The sequence below is a fragment of the Harpia harpyja genome, chromosome 11, assembly GCF_026419915.1.
Source record: "Harpia harpyja isolate bHarHar1 chromosome 11, bHarHar1 primary haplotype, whole genome shotgun sequence".
NCBI classification, from domain to species: Eukaryota; Metazoa; Chordata; class Aves; order Accipitriformes; family Accipitridae; genus Harpia; species Harpia harpyja.
The window spans coordinates 32,677,315-32,699,782 of NC_068950.1; the positions used below are offsets into that span (position 1 = coordinate 32,677,315).

At 36.6% G+C, this 22,468-nt stretch overlaps 1 protein-coding gene across 2 annotated transcripts in view; it reads left to right on the forward strand.

Annotated features, from left to right (window-relative positions):
* The window catches only part of PIGK (phosphatidylinositol glycan anchor biosynthesis class K), a 73,530-nt gene that overhangs the window by 41,289 nt on the left and 9,773 nt on the right, over nucleotides 1-22,468 (forward strand). The window contains exon 10 of one of the 2 annotated variants that reach the window (XM_052800518.1): nucleotides 10,197-10,272. The exons of the other annotated variant lie outside the window; for it this stretch is intronic. Within the exon in view, the coding sequence (XP_052656478.1) occupies nucleotides 10,197-10,272 (76 nt within the window). The remainder of the gene's footprint in view (nucleotides 1-10,196; nucleotides 10,273-22,468) is intronic. 2 annotated transcript variants of the gene reach the window in all.

Genomic DNA, 22,468 nt, shown 5'->3' on the forward strand with positions numbered 1-22,468 from the left:
ATCTTGGTTGTCTGCATTATGGAAATGTGTTACTGATCGTGTTGTATCCAGAAAGATCAAATGCAGTGTCTAGTGTTCAGGGGAGACTTGATTGCACAGTAAACCACTTCTCAAAAGCCCAGAACTGTAATTTTTATGATTAATTTTCTGAGTGCCCAGTGTATAGCATGTTTCTTTCAAGAAAACCTGGGCCTATTATTGGTACCAATATATGCTCTTTTATACATTTGTAGAAAGAAGTTCAATTAGTGTCTTTTCTTGTTATTTCGTATCAGTAGGGGCTGGAAGCTGACAGGCTGATCAGCAGTCCTGCTGTAAAGGATCTGGAGGCGGTGGTGAACACCAGGTTGAATAAGAATCAATAGAGTGCCATCATCATCAATAAGGCAAGCTACCTACTGAGCTCCTTGAGGAGGAATACGATCAGCAGATTGAGCAATATTGTTGTTATTTCTCTTTGATGCTGGTGAAGCCCCACCTGAAATACTGTGTCTGGCTTTTGGCCTTCCCTTCAAGAAAGATGCTGAGACAGTGGAGAGGGGTTGCCAAGATGGTGAGGGTCTAGAGCACGCAACCCGTGAGAGGTGGTTAAGAGATCTGGGCTTGCTTAGCCTTGAAAAGATGGGAAATGTAGTAGCAGACTGCAACTGTTTGAAATGCAGTAACAGAGATGGTTAAGGTAAAACTCTTCTTCTGGTAACAAGGGGCTTTGGCTGTAGGTTGTGGCTTGGGAGGTTCAGGTTGTACATTATGTGAAATGTTTTTGCGAAGAGGGTGAAGTAGTACTAGAGCATGTTATACAGAGAGGTTGTGGAGGTTGCGAAGACTCAGCTAGACAAAGCCATGGGTGACCTGATCTCTGGTGTTGGGAGGTTGAACCGCATGATCTCCAAAAGTCCCTTAGAAACAACATTTCTGTAATTTTGTGTAGTTATCTACATTATTAATTGGAGTAAAGGGGCAAAAAAGTAAAGTAGGAAGCTTGAAATGGAGGAGGTAAGGTAGAAGATCTGAGGATGGTGTTGGGCAGAGAACAGGTGTTGCCGCTACTACTTTGACAGATTCTTGTAGTGAACTAAGCAGTCTCACGAGAAATTATAGCTGGATGGTACATTACGTGACTTATGAACTGAAAAAATAGAAATATGTACCGTACATGTAGAGATATTGGGACTTAAGATGTGTATATTACAGGGTTTTTAGAAGGTGCTTGTTGAAAAGTGTAACAATAGAAACAAATGCAGATGCATTGTTTAACTTCAGCATATGCAGGAAGGAACAGTGGTATTAAAAAACAAACTTTGCTATAAAGACTAATTGTGGCCACTAAATAATGGAATTGCTATCCTGGCACATTCCCATGTTAATTCTTTGTTTTAAAAATTTCTTCCTGCCGATTTTTCTAACTTTCTGTGCACTGGCAGGTGGTGAATTGGTCTACGTAAAGATTAGGCACTGCTGATAAACTTTCAGTTATTAAAAATGAAAAAGCTTGCTTTATCCAGCTGAAAGTATAATCCTAACATGCACTGATAGTAGTATTTAAACTGAATGTGTGATGTAGTGGCAGGGGAGGGTTTGGTCTTTTTTCTTTGAGATTTCTGTGAAATTCAGTCACGAGTTTCCAAACTACTAGTCATAGAGCAATAATAACCTGTGGGGTTTTTTAACCACTCTTTTAAACATTTTCCCATGCAATTAGGAAGTACCAGGTCCAAGGGGGAAATTTGCAGCCTCGGTTACTAGATACAGCACATACACCCTTCAAACTAGATTGAACATTTGCTCAGCTAGGTCGGCGATGTTCTTTTCTGACTGGTTTGGACCATCAGTAGAAGCTCCTCTGATATTGCTGGACTTGTTTGTATAAACATGCCCCCAGTTTGGGAAATTTGACACTTTTCTCTCCCCCCTGCCTCCCCCAACCCTATCTGCTGTGAGAATGAATTAACATTAAGCAATGAGTACCTACTTTTAGCTGTGGACTCATATGGTGATTTTCATTGATAGGAGAGACTTAGCTGGTCTTTTTATCTCCAATTTTTGATTAGCATTCTGTGCTTCAGCATCATCATCATGTTGAAGTTTAAATTAATTCAAAAGAGATTTTCTAATTTACCTAAAATGTGGAATATTTGAGATAACAAAATGAAGCCCTACAGGTCATGTGTTTTCCTGTAGCAGCAAAGCCAGTTCTGCTTACTTAAGCTAATACTCTTTTTAATTCCTTCCCTGTGTCTTGCCTAGGTATAAAAATAGGAGCAGGAAGAACAGAGAGTCCCTTCAGCAACTAAACATATTTTGACAAAAGTCATTGGCTAGAAAAGAGCAGAAAGACAATATTCGTCAACCTGTGTTAAAACATGCTATAGACTTTTATTACCTCTTTTGAGGATCTTGGGGTGGTTAAGAATATGTGGCTTGACAGAGGTTAATCACCTGAAATTCTTTACATAAGAAATTATGTGTGGATCACAGAAAGGCAGAGGAAACATTTGTTACAGTCTAGTTTTATCCAGCTTGTGAAGCAACAGATGATAACTCAATGTGTCTGGCAGACTCTGGGAACACCAACAGACCCGTTTATGATCAGGTTCAACAGAAATCACTGTACATTCACAGACTTAAGGTATTTTTTAAACTCCAGGAATAAGTCTGTACAATTTGGGTCAAAATCTTTCTCATTTATTGAAAAGCAATGAACAGATTATAGAAAGTGTTTTGCATTTCTAAACCATAAGATGCTTTGCTGCTTTACTCTACAGGAATATCTCTCTGTAAAGGCCAGCACACTGAAGTAAAACATTTTTTCTTTTCAATGCAAGTCAGTAGCTTTGTTCTTCAGATAATTATGAATCTGATTGCGCCTAACATTGCTTTAGTTTTTGATTGTATCAAGGATCATTTTTGCCTTCCATTTATTTTTTTTTCCTTTATCTCCATATTGTATTATTCATTTTTGTGCAATCTTCTTTTTAAGCCATCTTTGATAGTGTGCCACCTGCTGCATTAAGTTCTGCAAGCATCAGGAAGTGGAAGTCGCAGCATTCATGGACCAAAGAATCTTGGTGTGCTTGGCTGTACTTATGAAACACCTGCATATTTCCACTGTAGACACAGCTCCCTCCTCTCCTCAGCTTTGAATATGCACTAATCACTTACCCATTCAAAGACATGACTTTCAGATGCCACAGCAATGAACTGCAAAAGATGCACATTAGCATTCTGGTAGACAGTCCTGCAAGGTCTCCCAAGGTAAGCTGCCACAGCTGTCCAGTTTACCAAAGCTCAGTACTATGGTGGTGAATGAAGTTGTTTGCATTATTAGGTATATCATGTTTTTAGAGGGGGACATCCATACTTACCTGAGCAAAGGTTGCAGCAACAAAGCATACACTAAATGCTTTCTTAAGTAGCCGAAACACTTGTTGTGACCCTTTAACTGAAGAAACTAATGCCCTGAAATGGTAATGCTCTCGAGTGTTTGCTTCTCTTCTTTGTGACTATCCACGTGGTAAACATACTTAATAGGCAAATCTTGCATTCCCTTAAAAAGGTAGGAAAAGGATTGATTAGCACACTTTTTGGGGAAGAGCAGAGTTAACCATGATCTCATCTTTTCAAGCACTGGCATTTTCCATGTACATTAGTGCTTCTGTTGTTTAAACATACCCTATTCTTACATATGTGTGAAGTTAGGATTTAGCAGATAGATCAAGTACCTGGCGTTAATCCAAGGTCTAATTCTTAATCTTCTGTAGTATGGATATGGTAGATAAATTTCTCAATGGCCAATTTTAAAAACTATTCACTCAAACCCGACATAGCCCATTTCAGCCTCTCTTTAATAGGAAACCTAATAACTTTCTCTGATGTGGTGCATAAAGCTCTGGTATTTTGTTTTCTTTTTATTGCTAGATGCAAGCGTGTTCATGTATTTACAGTCAATAAAGCTATCAGTGCTATACACAGGTTTAGATTAATAATTTCAACCTTTCAGTCTGGGGTGCCTGATTTAGGCCACTGCTGTTATTTGCATCCTTTGGTCACATACTGACTGACTGATCAGCTGCAGTATTTCTGCTTTCAAGCCACTTCTAGAAGTGGGACAATTCATTCTAGTATTTTCAGTCATACTATTCAGAAGTTACGTGTCAGACAAACCAGGCTGCACTTCAGGAGCAGTGCGAGTTGTATACATCTACAGCAAACAAAGGTGGTAATCCCCAAACCCCTTTTTCCGTAATGCATTTTTGTCTCTGATATCCTCTTCTTTACACTCTTCACACTCTGACTTTGATTTTGTGTAGTTTCCAAGAGAGGTGGTTATATATTAGGACTTACCATCAAGGAACAATAGTTTCAAAGAGGTGCAATATTACCCATGCATGGATCATAAGCATGAAAGAATGTGTGAGCTGTCCAAACCATCAAATCTAGAGACTGTATATGAAGGAAGTAATATTGGTCTTAGTCCTATTGCCTGATATAATTACTGAATGTTTATATTTGCCCAGAGAGCCAGGTTTTATGGCTTGTCCTGTTATCTAGACTTCCCGCTCTCCTGAAGTGTCTTAACAGCCCATTTCTGCTATGAGCAAAATAGTTAGTGATCCAATGTTGCTCTTTTTTCCCTGTATTTTTGTAATACTTGCATGAGATAAAATATATCTCTGTCCTAAAGCCACTGCAGCTATTCTGTGTAGCAGACCGTAGGCTGGATTAGCACTTGTGGCAAAATGTGCCACCTCTTGATGCTAAGGATTTATTTTTCTTTAGCACACGTTGACTCTCTCAGGATTTTTCCCATAAGAGCAAGCATGCAAATATAAATAACAAATAAGATTTTTCACTAAATATCTTGACACATTTTACTGGATTTAGATTCACTTTCCACAGTTTCTGTTTCATGCTTACTTTCCTTCATCTAAGAGCAGTCACAGTGGCAGCATAAAAATAACTTTTAAATTGAATTTTTCGAGATCCTTCTCTTCTGCTATCTCTTACTGCTTCCCAATTCTCTTCTGATTTTATGTTTCTTTCTAGTCTTCTCCCTGAAAATCAAGATCTCCTTATGCTTTGCATTACCAGCTGTCAGGCGTGATGCCATATATGCTGATATGCCACTGTGTTAGCTTGCTTTGGCACTGTTGGCCGCACTCGGCTGTCATGCTCAATTAAGACAGGAAGGACAATTTCTTACTGGAAAATTAATTCATGAAAAATGACTTTTGTTTTTGTAATAGAATTGTTTTGAAAGAGATTAAACATACAAAGGCATTTGTATTACAACAAATTAGCCCTTAATTTTGTAAAGGTTTAAGTGTCAAATATAAATGAACTAAACAGTGAGGCCAGCTAATTTTGTGAAATTACAGCCTCAAATTACCACATGTGTTTTGAGCAAAAATCCCATCAACTGAGATTTTTTTTTTATTATTTGTTTTTGGTTTTTTTTCCTGACATAGCTAGTTTTGAGCAAAAGTGAATGCCACCGCAGGCATCTGGAAATTCTCTCTGGAAGGAGAGTAGTAACCAATTGACTTGCATCCCTCTGTGAAAGGGAGAAGCAAGGTCAGGATGGTTGTAATTGAGATGATCTTTCTCCTGACCTGTTCTCTTCCTCCAACCTGCAAAAGAGGAGGAAGTACAACATCCTCTGCTGTGTTGACCTTTTTCTCCTCTCTAGTCATGGCCTTCATATCCCTTAGACTTTTTAGAAGAGGATTGCCTTTTACAGCTAATTCTGCCAGTCTAGGACACCCTATGTTGGTGGGCCACTAATCTTAGGGATAGTGTAAAATGAAGTAGCAGTTTTGCAGCAAGTTTCTTTCTCCTTGGTACTAACTGCCCTGATTGTGGCTTTTCTTGGATCCACTTGCAAAACTGACCAAGCTAACCAATGTAATTTTCTTAAAGACAGAATATGAGGCTGCTTCTGTGCTTCTAAGTTAGGCAGACTGATGTACTGTCTGCAGTCATATGTGATGTTTAATTGTTAGCACGGTCCCTGATACTATTTTGGCTCATGCCAGCTAGTTCTTTCCTGGACAATGTTTGCATGTAGTTCAGGTCATAAGACGTGCCTAGAGTAGCCAGGTTTGGATGCAGCCCCCGCTTTGGGGGAGAGAATTCAGCCATGTAGGTGTGAGCTACGCCACGTTGCCTGATCTTACTGGTAGCGAGCTGTCTCTTCTTTTTTTAAAAGACTATTTAAAATATAGTCTCTGTGCCCACTTGGGGATTTTAGGCTCCAGTAGCCGTTTCTGGCCTTTTCTCAGGACAGACAAGTCTTGACTTTACTCCTGTTCTTGGAGCTTTTCAGGATGGATGCTGTTTCGTGGAAGCCTTTTTTATGCAGTGTTTCATCCTCCGTGCTGCTTATAGGGTAGCAATTTTTTGTTGCATCATCCAGTTTTCACCTTTGGTAAAAGGAATGACTGTACAACAGGTTTTGTTGGTAAGATAAAAGAAGCAAAAAGAAATTTAGAGGAAGTTGCCTTATACCTGTTATACAAATGTTTAGACCAGTAAACTGGTGCTTGCTCTGAGAAATGAAAACGAGATCTGTGGAGCCTTCATAGTAATATAATTCTCTTCAAAGGAGTTTATATTGCTTATATCTGTTAAAATGAGTGCTGAAAGTGGTGTATGGCTAACTGACATAGTTACACTGGTAGAACTTAGCACGCTGGACATTTTGAAGCACTTCAAAGCATTTTCCAAACTGACTGTATATAAGAACTTGAAAATTGGGGCCTGGAAGGTACTTCTGTCATGAAGTTCAATTTCTGTCACAGGTATCATCACTGGATAAGAAAATTAGCAAGATAAAGCAGCAAAAAATGTGGTTTTCTCACAAAATTTTATGTTTATTTGCTTAAAATACAACATAACTTTTAGGGGTAATTCCCTTTTTTAGCTAAAAAGAATGTCACTAGTATTAGATGCTTTTAATTTTCCAATGTGTAAATAGCCATGAACAGTGAATATAATAACAGTTCAGATCTGACTCTTGGTCAGAACCATGAGTAGAAGTGGATGAGAATAACCCTAGAAAAATGTGTTGAAATATTCTGATAGTTGATCAAAAAGGAGAAAAGTGCTGGGAACAAAGGATTCAAGAAAACCTTTGTGAAGCCATACATACACTCATGAATTTAGGCAAAAAAAAAAAAATCAGTTATGGTCAGTAAGAACTTGTTGATAATTTAGGTTGGCTCAATAATCTGTGTATCCTTCTCACAGTTAATTTTTGTTAGACGATTCTGACCATATGGTACTAGGTGGAGGTGCTATGTTCTTTCCCTTGACAAAATACCATGCAGTGGCTTTAGATGATAGTACTGCAGTATCATCATAATGAAGACTACATTATTATTGTCAAATTTGCAAAGATAATTTTCTGTGAGTTATTCTTGCACTTTATTTAGTAACCTCAAATGCCCAAAAGTTTTTAGGGATACACTGCTTTATCATACCTACTAGCTCAACTTAATGATTTGCTCCCGGTAGAGGATATAGTTGGGCAATATTTCATACAGCTTTTCTGTCAAGAGTCTTGAGCTTCCATGCTTTAATTTATGCAGTTTCATATAAAAGATTGAGATACATGCTCCTCCAGTTGCGGAGGTTTATCTGCAAGAGAGAAGAATCAAAACTCTCTTTTGTAGACTTGATAGCTAGTACATCACTGAGTACATATACAAGAAGTTTATGGCATTTAAGCAAAAATTTTGAGAGAATGGTTCTGAACTTTTCTTCCAAAATACCTGTGTGCATGTGTGTATACGTATTATAGTGTGGCTATGTATATGTAGACACATGTATGTATATATATTATAACATGTACCTATCTGTATCTTATATTTTATATATATAAAATGTAGTATAGTTCAATTGACTTGATTTTTTTTCAGAAAGTAAATTAGAAAAAACTAAAAAATAGTCTTTCTTGATGTTGAAAGCCTATCAGACTAATTTCAATTTATATCTAATTACTTTAAAATACATGTTTATACTATTCTCCCCTCCCTGTTTTTTTCATAAAGCTTCCTAAGGCTCAGAATTATCTTGATAATTTTTCTCTATCTTTTTTAATCCTTTGACATTTGAAGAGAGATCTTTTTTTCTGCAATCGTCAAGGATTGTTTGACTATGCAAGGGAATGCTGACTCTGTCTAGACAGAAAACATTGCCAAATGTACAAAGTCCTTGATACAACAGATAAGCCTTTTTTCTTTTTTTTTCTTTTTTTTCCTGCTTATATTCAGTTTATAGTTACTTGCAGCTTCAAGTAGTTAGTTTGGGGATTTGAGATACTGGGTTTTTAGGTTTTGTTTTTTTTTTCCCAGATTTGCGGTGTCCCTGTAAAGGCTGTAGAGATAAGTGTTCAAGATATTGATGAATATTTTGTTCTGTGTACAGTGTTTTCATATCTAGAACTATGGCTTAGAAATGCGTTTATGTAGCTGGTATCCATAAATCAAGGTATTATGTCAGCTAACAGGCTCCCAGTAGAACAGAAGTCATCTCAAATTCACACCGACTGCGGGTAGCTAAATAGTGCTATGTTTGCCAGTCAGGACTTCACAAATGATAGAAGATAAAAAGGAAATGAGTGGTAAGGTTCCTTCTGCATACTGCAGTGGAGTTGCTGAGCCCACTCTGAGCTCTGATAGTTGTGTTGGACTATAACAGCAGTATATTTCATGTTGCAAGTACAAATTCATCATTGCCGTAATAGTCCAAAAAACTCTAAAAACCATGTAAGTAAATGAGCTCTTTCAGTAGACCAGCTTCAGTAGTAGTTCAGAGCTTGCTTACTTAATTTTTCTTAAGCACATTAAATGGTTTTAGATAGGCTGATCTTTGGAATATTGCCATGTTTCTTTCATTCTCTGCTTTTAAATTTCTTATAGAGTAAGACTTTCATAGTTCCTCATACTCTGTTCATTACAGATTTCTGGGTATTCAGGCTCTTATTTGGAGCTTAATAGCATTTCAAACCACAACAGAAATTCAGAAATGGAAAAGGGAAGAGATGTGCATTTATTGTCCTCTCTTTTACCACAGCCTGTTGATTCCCAGTCCAGGGACTAAGCCTGTAGTTTCTGGCTCTTACCTGGCAGCCTGTCTGCAGGTAAATTAACACAGCAAGCGTGTATCATTTTTGACTAGAATTGGTATAAGGTAGTAATTTGAACCTGGAAAATAATGTCTTGGCCACAGTTTTTGCCTGAAAGTAATTCTGCTTTAACTTCAGAGAAAGGCCTTGTTTTCATAGGGATCTCCCCCCCCCCCCCCCCCATTTCTTGTAATATTACTCAAATTCCTGTATTCAGAACTCTTCAGAAAGATTGAGGAATGGCTGATGAAAACGTTGAATGATACTTTGAAAATGTAGCATGTGCTGTGCAGTTCCAGTAGGTGAAAGCAGTATGGTTGAAGGGTTTAAAACATGCTTTCATATTAATTTACTATCATTTAAATATTCTTTTAAGAGACTGCTTATGGATTCTGAATTTTCAGTTGCAACTACAGTTTATTTGAAGTGTAAAGGGATATGATGCATTTTCTTTGTGAAGTATTCTACTCTTTTTGTTCGTGCTAGTTCTTTGGCTTTTTTGAAACCAGTAGTACACACTACTGTGCTGGCAAATGCACAAATGTTTCTGGTGTTGAACTTCTACCACAGCTGAACACTGAAATGCACTTGCAGCAAAAATGGGAAAAGCTGAATAATCCCTCTTGCCTTTTGAGATGGTCATATTTGAATTACGTTGGCAGGATTGAGTGAAGAAGCTTGTATTGTTAACAGTGCTGAATATGCTCTGTAAATGCATAAGACTTTTTTTCTGTGGGGCTTTCAATCCAGCTTTCACCAGCACTTTGTTCACCTAAAACTAAATGTAAAGGTTTTCTTAGGTTTCTGCTGCTAAATTTATGTTGTATGTGCTTTGGTCAGGGAAAAAATCCACACATTTCTGTTTACTATAAAATTATTATTTCACTCAACTTCATAAGAAATATCTTCAATTAAGATCTTAAAATACACTTTTTCTTCATCTTAAGCAAAATAATCTCCCAGATACCACACTTTTAAAAGTAATGTACCTGAAACTCTTAAATTTCAGTAGTTTAACTTGGTAAACATTGTACTAACTTTGATAAATGTTAACTTCATTTCTTCCCAGGCTTCCAAAGGATGAATTGGCAACAGAACCACTAAAATATGCTGAACAACTTCCTGTAGCTCAGATAATACACCAGGTATGTCTTTCTATTTTACATATTTTCTTTGAGAACGAACAACATCTGTTAATACTTAAACCGCTTTTCTAGGTCACACAGAATCAATGTCCTCATGCTGGAAGTATGTAAAAACAACATACTCTTGTTCAGATGACAACTATTAAATTATAGAAGTCTTATTCTGAATATGGCAATGAAAAGATGCTTGCTATATGACACAGTTAACACTTCAGAGGTTGCTGTTAAAATTGTGTGTCTACTGATATAAAAGAAAAAAAAAATCCATTAATTTCTTCAAATTTGCATCTTGACCTAAATCATATTCCCCTTCCTGAAAAAGCAGCCAAAGTATAGAATCATTGTTGTGGAATAATTGTAATGACGAGTTGAGTAGGGAAAACAATCTCCCCTCCTAATACAGTTCTGAATTAGCACTATTTCTAACTATAGCAGTGTCATCCTACTTTCTGCTTTGCACAGGGTTTTTTGTTTGATTTTTGTTTTGCACAATAAAAAAACCCAGGGATTGAGATTTTGCCTAGATTGTGCCTTCTAACTGTGTCTTTATTTAAAATAATACCCTTCTATTGATTTAGGTAAACAAATGAGGGATGATGTGGACATCGGAGTTAGGATTGAATAGAAGGCTACAGTTTTTAGTATAGCAAGTCGGGGGTTTTTTTGGTTTTTTTTTTTTTTTCTTTTTCTTTCCTCCCCAGTTTATGGCAAGGAGGTGGAAGAGATCTTTTCTGTGCAGAAGATTCTATACTCCCTTCTTGCTGTTTTCTCAAAGTTCAAGGTTTGAGTCTCAATCCATCCTGGTGGTAGATTAGTTGTCCAGTGTGCATTCACATGTCGTCTTATTCTTTGCTGTTAGCCACAGTGGGCTCTGCCTATTTTGTGGAAACACTCATGGCCAAATAGCAACATAAAACTTGTGATACACTGTAAAACATGAGTATTGAGACTTAGCATCTCCCTTCTTGGTGATGCTTTAAAGAAAGCAAAAAGACCTGTTCTGTTGCAGTCATTTGGAATTTTTGCCCCCCAAAAAATTATTTTAAACTTTGTAGATGTGAGTCCTGCTTCAGGGACAGGTAACTATAGTTTTCCAAAGGCAGGACTGCATAGGTCAGATTACTGTTTTCCTAATGGTACCTTAGCAGTATGGAATCTTTCAGGTAATCAGGTATACTCTGAAAAATTGACTTGAAAGTTGGGGAAGATAATGATAGTTCATCATGGGAGACAAAATGGTACAGTCCATTCACTGCCTTGAGATAAGGAAGACTTCCAACCTGAAAACTGGGACGTGGTGTTGGTCAGGATAGCAGTAAGCCAGATAGACGTTAGATAAAGCTGTGGTTTCAGACTGAGCCGTTTTTGAATGCTTAAAGATCAACAGGAACAAATAAAAGTCCACTAAATGTCAAAGTTGCTTACAAAATCCTATTAGTATTAATTATTATTGTAGATCTTTCCAAATACCTTTGTCAATCAGTGTTTTTAAGCAGTTGAGTTGCATGCTGCAGGCAGTGCTGGTTTTACCTTAAAGGAAACATAAGCTTTATTTTAAAACTTTAAAGTGTACAAGTCTTTTCTGCAAGATGTAAACATGAGGGATTTTAAAACTTTTGGCTGAAATTTGCACCTCCGGGAAGAATCTCTGATGTGTTCAGAAGATGGAAGATTGGAAATCAGGACCAGTTTGTATGTCAGGAGCTCCCTGGTGTTGTCAGAGCTTCAAATGACCCAACAGCCTGCAAATGTCACATTTAAAATTCTGTCTTCATGCCTGACTCTCAGCATAAATGAATTAAACAGCAGAGCAGGCAGCCAGTCAATATGCTCTTAACAGTGAGAGTGAGCAATGAAACAGTTTGGGGGTTGTTTGGAATCAGTAAATAGAAAGTGCACGGAATGGCTCACCTAGAGGAAAATCTCAAATAGGAAACAGAATTAACCTTTAAGATGGTCGACCAGATGAAATGTCATAGTAATATTTTTACAACATTAGGTGGGTAAAAACCACGGAGGGTTCATTTGGCTGCTGTGTGTTATACTGCAATAGAATATTGCACTGTGGAAAGGCAAAAATCTGTTTTTTATGTACTCTTATCTGTTTGCTGTAACAAATTTACCAGTAGTATAGAGCTGTGGTCTGCGCAAGGCAGCAAAGCAGACCCAACAGAACTACAAATGTCTTTGATGTAGAGAAACAGAATAAAATGACCATTGTTTAGCTATTGTGTCAGGGAGTCAGGCATCATGCCCTGATTTTGTATTATGGTGATGCCCTTTTTGAGACCCTAGGAGCTGTAATCAGCTAAGCATACTCTGCACCAGTGTCCTGGTGAATTAGCACTGCAAAGATGATAATGTATTGTTTCTGAGGGACCTGTGACAATTGGGACACATAGTGCAAGGGCCATGTTAAGTTTATATGAATAAATACCTTTAAGAAAAAAAGAAAGAAATTGTAAGAAATAAAAAAATGAGTAAAAACATGAATAAAAAAAAATGAATAGTGTTTGTGGTGTTATCATGCTTTATCCAAATGGGTAATCGCTGTGTTTTAGTATGGGCCTTCGTTGTTGGTTCCGTATCACAAGTAAGATTACTTTCATGCTAACCCATGTTTTGTTTACCTCTAGGCAGAAATAAAGGCATCAGTAATGTATCTGTATAGCATAAATATACATTAAAATTTCACAATGGTAGACAGGTATCCTAAATCAGTATAATGCCAAAGTACATTTTAATTACAGTTAGTAGCCAAAATGGCTGCTAATTCTGTCCAAATTTCGCTGTCAATTTATTCTCCTGAACACTACTAAAAGTCTACATGCTTTCATTGGGTATTTACATGTGATTTCTAACATTCTCTTCAGTACTTCATCCCTGGTATTTTAAAAAATAATATACTAATGAACAGAAATTACTTTTTGATTTCTAATCTGATTATTCCACAAGAAAATTTCAGACTTGGTACATCCTGAACTATTTAACAAAAGGAGACCCAGAATCTGATTTTGGGATTGATCTTAAACTTTATGGCACTAGTAATAATTTATTATTATAGCAGTATAAAACCAGAAGAATAACAACCCTATAAAGTTCACAGTTCCAATTCTCAGAAATGTGTTATATTTAACACATTAGACCACGGTTAATTAAAAAGACAAATGTGAAGAAATGAAAATAAATAACAGAATGGAAACAAATACTAACATTTAAGCCACTAGTTTTTAGACATGAACCAAAACCAGACGTTTCTAAATAAAGGAGCTTTCTCCATTTTCAAAAACGAAAAGGAAAAATGTGTGCTTTTAACTGAAATAAAAGAACACTAGTGCTTGGTAAAGGAATGCGGTCATTAATATAAACTTCTAAAATGGCAAAAGTTAAGCTTTCAGAGGAATACCCACATAAGACAGCTTTTTTAATGAGGTTCTTTATGTACAGCTGTGCATACAATGCTGCTACCTAGAATAAGTTTAGAAATAGTAAGGCCAAAAAAAAAGGGGGGGTGGGGAGAAAAAGGAGAGACTACTTTAATTCTGCACTTGTCTTTAGTTGAAACAGGTCTGGTGAAAGAACGTGCAGAAACTGCATTTGATATTGTTTTCATTTATCATAAAGGATATTCACTGCTGGCCTTCCAATTCAGCAATGTATTTTAATAATTATTAAAAGTACCTAACTTCAGTGCCAGTGCTCATGCTCTGAATGTCCCTGTGTGTTAACATATTTTACCTAACTGGGATTTAGGATATTGAAGAGACTTAAATTGTTACAGGTGTGTTACTGATGGAAGAATGTTTTATTGATGTAAGGCACATTTCAGTGGATAAATGCCAGATCTCCTGATGTTGTTATAATTGAAAACAAAATGAAACAGCAAATTCAGATCACTATCAACTTGCATACTTATTTTAGTCCATTGTAAAATATTAAGCAGATAAATTAACATGCTGTTAAAACAGGATGGTATTTCAGGAAACTAACTTCCAGCCCATAGTGGCAATTGCAGAATTTACTTAAAATTTGACATGGCTTACCGTTGCACATTTGCTTAAAAATAGAGTTCCTAGGTATTTTCTCATGTAGGGGAATGCATGGGGGAATGTTAGATATAATTTCTAATTAAACTAGATTGAGTTTCCTTTTAGAGGTATGTGTTTGTAGGGTTTTTAACCAGTGTGTTTCTGTAGCCTCTCTGTAGAAGCCTCAGTGGAAAATGCCTTCTGTAATCTCAGGAGATTACTGGGAGATCATGCTAACCCTGTTGAGTAAGTATGTCTCTCTACTCCAGACTACAGTTGAGCAACTTGCGTGAGCACCATTAGCTTTGCTGAGTTTAAACTTGGAGGACGTTAGGGAGTTGCCACATCCAGTCTAGTTCGAGGGTATTGACTGTAGCCCACAGTAAGGGAAATAAGAAATTTAAGAAAGAAGATGGGAGGGGGATCTCCAGAGTTATAAATGCACAGGCTGATGGATATCAAAGATGACTGTAGAGTTGCAGTTCTGTATTAAGTCTTGCAAGAAGGTCTTTGTTTCCATAATTTCTGTGCTTCTGTAATAAGTTTGCCCCCCTCCTTCTCCCTCTTCCCCCCATCCCTTTTGCTTTGAAGATTAGTTTTTACTGGTTCTGGGGACCTCATTCTCACATAGTAGGGGGGTGTTATTTTGTTGCATTTGTCGATGTTATTCCTGTTTCACGCTGATTTAATTGAGGGAGGTTTTCTTTAGCAGCATTTGGCAGAAATTGTTGAAACTATTTCTGTTGAAACTATTAAAAAATAGAACACACTATGTTGTACAGATTTTTTTTAAGTATTTTTTGATTATCTATAACATAATTTTAGCTCTCAGACTTAAATGTTTTCACAAACATTACATTAAAGTGGTTTTATGTGGCTTACAATCTTTGTGAAATGCTCGATGTGAAAATTAACCCATCACATGCTGATACAGTCTTGAAACCATAACTTTAAAATTCAGGATCACACTGGTACCTTGCCCATTGCCTTGTAGCTGCCCTTTGGCAGTTGTTACATTTCAAGAGGTCCTTTTGCACTCGGTCTTCATCTGTTTTGATGGTAGAGTCTTGGTTCCTATTTATGGTTTATAAAAACCATTAGTGGTGTTCAGAACTTTGGTCAAGTATGCAAGGTGTTTAATAGCACAGCAGTAGCCCAGATTCTGATTTTTTTGATGCAGACAGTAATTTTGGTTTATGGATAATAATTTATTAAAAGTTTTAAAGTACTTTGATAATTGATACTTGCATTTTATCGTGTCTTTACATGCTAAAAGGTTCAAAAGCAACTTGTGATACTTAGATATGTCAGGTTGGATTTGTAAAGTTTTAGACACAGCTATCTATACGTTCTCTGAAAATCCATTCCTGCAGTTGTGCTTGAAAATAACTTTAAAGCATCGCTTGCTTTTTAAAACTCTGGGCATGCTATTCAGCTAGATGGTGTCAGAGAGAAAACAGGGCCTTTCACCAAAAGGTCCAAATTTTGCTGCACCTGTTAGCACAGACACAGGTCTTTTCAGGAATGCTTTTCTTTGTCAGAACTGATTTTTTTCAGGATGATTGAAAACATATCAAAGATTAGAAAGTACTCTCACTTTAGAATTCAGTTTTATTTTAACAAAATACATTATGTGGCTACCCAACAAAAAGCCTTGTGTCATGTCACCTTGCACTAGGACACCTGCATGGTCAGGCTTTACTTTTGCAGTTCTGAGCAACTTACTGAAGATGGTGGCGTTCCCTTACCCCTGCCACTTCTTGTGGCCGCTTTGGAGTATATGGAGAACAGCAGCCTGTTCTGGTAGTGTTCATGTCTGTCTGTTCCAGACTAGAGGTCAGAAAATCTACTTCTGATGAATGTCATGGAAATCTCTCAAGATCTTCTTCCTCACCAGCTGACCTAAAGTCCTTTTTGGGGCTCAGGCATTCTGACTATATTCATGTGCAGAACTAAACCCAGGTGTGCTGTACACCTTTTGCTGAACCAGCACTTCAGATATATAGGAGTTAGAAATTAACATGTTTTACTAAGTTGGGGGTTTTTTTGCAATTTCTTTTCTTTTCTGTATTGAACATATGTTTGTGAATTGTGTAACCTAGAGGAGGTTTGCCTGCATTTTATAACTCTAATGGAAGCAGTCTCAAGTGGAATCATGACTGGATGTTATCCAGTAAATAAGAACTTGCTTCTTTCCCTAAATTATATCCAGGATGTCGATTTAATTTCTCTCACTGTTGCATAAGTTAGAGATTATTTAAATTTTTTTGGCTTCCTTTAAATTGAATGTTACCTGGTAGAAAACTCAGTGCTCAAAAGGAGCAAAACAAAACTTTCTGTGAAAAGCTATTAGTGCATGGTTTTGCCAACTAGCAAACCAAATATGTCATAGAGCAGCAAAGTTATTCCTGCCAACACTGTGTGCTACTTGGCACGTATGGGTGGTTTGAAATTCACTCTCTAATATTTCTTCTAATATTAAGGTTGATTAAAAACACTGTGAGTAGCAGAGTCTTCCTGTGTGTATGAGTCATGTAATGTATACAATGTGTACCTTTAAATCTAGAGAATGAGTGCTTAATTATTTTGATAGTACTGTTTTGTGTAAATAATAAATTAAGAATGGAATAATCCCCTGTTTCTCTGACTCACTCCAAGAAATCGCCAAACACATTCTTGACTTGGTTGTAGATGGTACAGATCTTTACTGGCAAAACATTAAACAAGAAACATTTTCAGGCATTTTTTCATCTAGTGAACTACTGTAGAGTCAGTGATGGTATTCAGGACCTTCATATGTAAGCCAGTAGTCCACACAAACAGTAAGGTTGTCTCTCCTTTTTTTTCTTACTCAGAAATTAAGTAGCACATTAGCCTAATGAAATTTCATAAGCAAAGTCATAACATTCCTGAAATAGAGCATATTTCTGAGTGTAGCATAAAGTATTTTTGTAAAAGATTTAAACTGTAATTTTTTTGATTTGCTGTTGTTTTTTTTTCATCAGTTCTTTCCAATCACAGAATATAATAATGTGGAGTTAGCGTAAATTCCTGATGATCTGTTTTTACAGAAAAGGCACAGCTGCTTTTCTTTTGTTATGTTTTTCATCTGAGCATGAGGGAAACCCTCTGGAAGCATAGATCTAGTAAAGCAGTCTCTTTTCTTCTGTCTTCCCATTAAAGGACTGTTGTGGGTGATGACTCTCTGCCTATCCAGCATCATTATTTTACTATTTCTTAACCACAGGGAAAGTTCTGCTTCTTTATCCCTTTGTTAAGCTGAAATATTAGATGGAAGCTCTTCTCTTAGTCTTCAAGACACATTAAAGATAAGCATCTTAGAATTATTTTTCTTTCAAATGCTGCCTCCCATATCTTAAAATTTAGCAGTAATTATGAGGAACTTAATTTCTGTAAGGATAGACTACTGAAATATTCAGTCATGAGGAACTCTTCTTTTGTCTGCACACAACACTGCTTGGCAGTGCCAGAAAAGAAGCATGAGTGTTTTTTGTTGCTGACCAAGCATTACAGGGGAACCGAATGTAGTATTAAATTCTTCCAATTATAGCGGAATACAATGGATTGAATAACTAAATGCGTTGAAAGGTATCTTGCATTAGGAACCTGAACAGTCAGTTGTGGGCTTCTTGTTTTTAACCATTTCCTACTAGAAATACCACACTGAACATTTTCTGTAAGCTAAGAAAGGGAAACTTTGCCATGGCCTGTTCCAGCTGCCCAGAGACATTGGAGTTGGAGGATGGTATCTTTTTCTTGCCAGAAATGTTGCATGCATGGTCCAGCCTTTCTTCCCTGTCTGTGCATTAAAACATATAACTTTACCTCCTTCGTTGCATTGTTTTAAAAATGAAAGCAAAGTATATTTTAAAAGCAATAAAACAATTATCTCTTTTTTTCCATTACACAGCTCTGTTAAGAACAGTTAGTTGAGCAGTTATCAAAACGTTCTGTTTGATGTGCATGTACATTATTAGCTTGTCTGGGCATCAGTAGGGTCCAGTCTCTGCTGTCATGTGTTGGAATGTGAATTTGTCATTTCTTCACAGAAGTGGTACCCAGCAAGGTGACGGTAACCCCTAGACCATGCTCTCCCTCAAATAGTCACTTCTTCAGGGAGATGCAACTGATGCAGTGTTTTCAAAATGACCATTTTAGGCTGTGCAGATCTTGCAGTTTGGACGAAGAAGTATAGCACCGAACTGCTCAGTATTCTGAGGTCACCTCTCCTTTCTTCTTTCCCTGACCTATGAAAACCTTTACATTTAAAGGTTGGCATTGTATCTTCATTCTTCTTTGGCACAGGATGGGAGATCAGTTTGACAGGCAGCTTGGAATAATTTAACTAGGGGCTGCCCCTCAAGTGGCCACACTCCACTCTCCCCCATTCCTGTTAGAGTCCTCTGCTCATTAAGCACAGCAGTGAGCTGAAAACGACTGCTTTAAAAAAAAAAAAAAAAAAAAAAAGGCATTTTTCAGCCTTGCTGGGTATGTGACTACAGAACTTCTAAAGCCAACTAGAATGAGTAGTATCAGCCAAAACTGATAAAGTGTATGTATATTTGATAAAGTGTATGTATATTCCCTGAAAATTTTTGTTTATATTTATATTTCTCATGAGCAGCTGAGAGAGTGTGAAAATAATTGTTACTCTGGAAAGTTGAAATAAATTTAAGGCTTTTGTGCATATCATGGGAGTGCTCAGTTTGCCCTTGAAAATACTGGTAATATGAGGCATTATATGTGAACATAGCATCATCCATTTCATGGATTATGAGACATCAGTTTCATACCCACCAGCATACAGAATTGTCAGGCATACTATTAAAAAATATATGAAAAGATACCCTGGCTCTGTAGTAGCTGTAATTGTTAGAGGTGCCATGTTGGATTTGCAGCTTCTTTAAGAGGTAATTCCTGTAATCGTTTCTTTTTAATAAGCACTATCTAAGATGTAAAATGAAGGCAGAGGTTCAGGAAGGGACTGTAATGTGCCAGGCTTTATACAGTGCTGTAGATCTTTGTGGTTTACTCATCTGGACTTCAAATAACTGCATGTGAAGGGTCAGTAGCAGCTGTATGACCATGAACTCTAAAACTTTTATTTTTTATGTTCAAAAAAATTATTTGTGCTTTTTTGCAGCTGAATCAGCCATGTGTTTGAAGATCCTGTATGCACAAACCTTTCAATATGCACTATTGTTCTTTCTATGTCTTTGTTTTGGCTTTGGACTGATTGTGCCATGATCCCCTTTTGTTGTGCTTTACAACCTGCTCACAACTGTGATTTTAAGACTGTAGTTACTGTTTCTTGTGCTGTAGCTATGCTCAGAGCTTTACAGAAAGAGACAGGTTCAAAAATGCTTAGAGCTTAAAGTAAACTTCACATAACATGTTGGCAAAAAGCAAAACAAGGTTAACAGTGAGAGATTCTGATTTGTAGACTAAGGCCGTAAAGGACCGTTATGTTAATCTCCTCTGACTTCCTGCACAAAGTACATAGATACGTTATTTATATTCTCCCTTCTTTGTGGCTATATTGAAATCAGGAAGGATAACTAGAAAAAGGGAGTGAGTAGAAGTTGGTAGATGTTTAATCAAAATATTGTAATTATGGGGGGAATATAAATGAAGAGGACAATTACAGCATGTTAGTACATGTACGTGATTACAGAAAGTATGCACAATATTACAGCTGTTATTGAAGAAGCGGTATGTATGCGTCCCATGGGTCTCAATTGCTAACGTCATGTGAATTGTTGCACAGTGCTATAGATAAAATATCAATAGCTATCTTGCTTTCTTTTGGGCAGCTGATATTAGAACTGCTGCTGTTGCTGCAAATGTAAGGAGGTTATTTTTAAGTGAGTTCTGTGGTTTGAGACTCTTTGCTCTCCTTTGTGGTCATAATAAGCTTGGCTAATGTCAGAGCTTTTTTGCTAAAATTCTCTCTCCAACCATTTTCACTTTCAACATTGTAGTCCTCTATTAAGCATATAATTCACTTTTTTCATCATTCTCTGCTTCTGTGAGATTTTTTGTGATACACTGGTCTGCATTCATTTGCATTTGTCGTTTATAAGCCTGGATTCTTAGATGTTCTGAGTCTTTTTGGATTTGTCTGCACTGGGTCCCATTTATTTGCTGTTTCTTCAAATATTGGAAAAGTGAATAATATTTAGGTCACTGTGGTGAGTTGTCTCCAGTGGGGATAACTGAACAGGTTTTCAGTGCATAATGGTATGCAAATAATATACCTCTGCCTCACATGGGAATAGACTAAATATATGCACAAGCTTTCTGTGACCTTAATAGGTGTGTAGGCACCATAATACACCATGTACTGCTGTAGTATAGTATCTGAGGTACAAATAACTTCAACTGTGGTTCAGGGCAAAGAAATGTATGAAAAAACTCTGTGAATTTAGTATGTGATCCACACACCTTACGGTGTATGGAAGTGTATACCAGTGATATAGCTGATTCACTTTTGTAACATAAGCAGTAGGTTTTAATAATAATCACCATTAATTAATAAAACAGAAGATGTTTAATGTCTTATGCCTAGAACATGCCTATTCATTACATTGGTAGAGTGTGTTCACGCACGATGCAAGATGAAACTGAAAAACATACAGTAAAATGATAAATAAGTTATTCCATTAGACTGTTTTTATGTTTATGATGTTTCACATGTAAAAGTACCTTTTAAAAATTTTGTTTCTTTTTAGTCTTATTTTTATTACAGGTTCTAGAGCAATTCCGGAAGCAGATGCTGCATTTAAACAAGCTTTGCTTCAGTGAAGCTCTCTGTGCAAGAGAATGCATTCTTCCTAGAACTTAATTTTACTTAAATTAACTTGTATTTCCACTGAGGGTGGCTTATATTAAGCACAAAGGGAGGCTTAGCGGTTTAGAGTTCCATCAAATAAACTGCATGACTAAAAAGAGAAGATGCCAAGCCTCACACTCTTGTACTTGAAAGTATTGTGTTCTCTCTCATGGGAACTCGAGATTAGAGAAATTATAAAGGCTTTGCATAAAAACGGGGAGTTAGAATTAATTTTTGCTTAAGCAGGAAAGTGTCAAAAGCCTATTATGGTAATTTTTCAATTTTGTCTTAACTGTTCACATATTTTAAAATAGTTGTACAATTGAGTGGAGGCATAATTGATGTGTTGTGGTTTCTTTTTTTTTCCTTGGGCCATCATAAAACATAGCTTAGGTGCACTTAGGCTTGGAAGAAGTAGGTGTGCTAATTAAGTAGATGAAAATTTTCATATAATAGTGAGAAAATTTGCCTAATGGGTTGGAATAGTATTCTAAGAATGGTTCCCCTATTTTTAATTACATCCAAGTACCAAATATCAATATTACATGAAGACAATTAAACCACAAAAACCTTAGTGAGAAAGTGTAATTCCTACCAGTAGAATTTTGGGGTTGTAGAGACTATCATGTTCATTATTATTATAGTGAACAGTAGCAGTAGAAGTCTACATGAAAAAAAAAATGTTACTTAATAACTTTATTCATTGTCTTTTAATGTAAATTAAAAGCTGAAAATATCATGGAAAGAAGAGCTACTGCTACATTTATTTTGTTAATCTTTATTGAATTAAAAAATTATAAATCTTGTCTGTATCGTAACAGCCTATACAGTGCTAGGGTACTAATTTAAAATTTATGCTTGACCTAAAATAAATTTTAGGACTTCCCTAATTACAGGAAAACTGATTTAGCAAAACCTTTTAATGGCAAGTTAAATCACTTTTTCTTTTAGTAAATACAGTATTTAACAGAAGAAATACTGTTCCAGAGTTGCTTTCAGTTTGGTGATCAGTTTTGCTTGTTCCGTAGGAGGAGTCTTTGGTGGAACAAGCTTTGCATTTGGAATGAGACTTACTGGCAAATATGAAAGTAAGCAAAACTCCTAGGTGGTCATTGATTAGTAAGACTTTTGTTTTTATACGCAGGGAAAGGGCTTCTTCCTAGCTTTCAGCTAATTTTTCTGCAGAAGCCTCTTCGGGCTATGAAAGAGCTGCCTTTGGCATCCCCAAATTATGCCCCACTTCCTAGAATTTTTGTGGCTTTGTCTGCAGTAGAAACTGGTGAAAAGACAGAGATTTGCTGTATTATGGGGATGC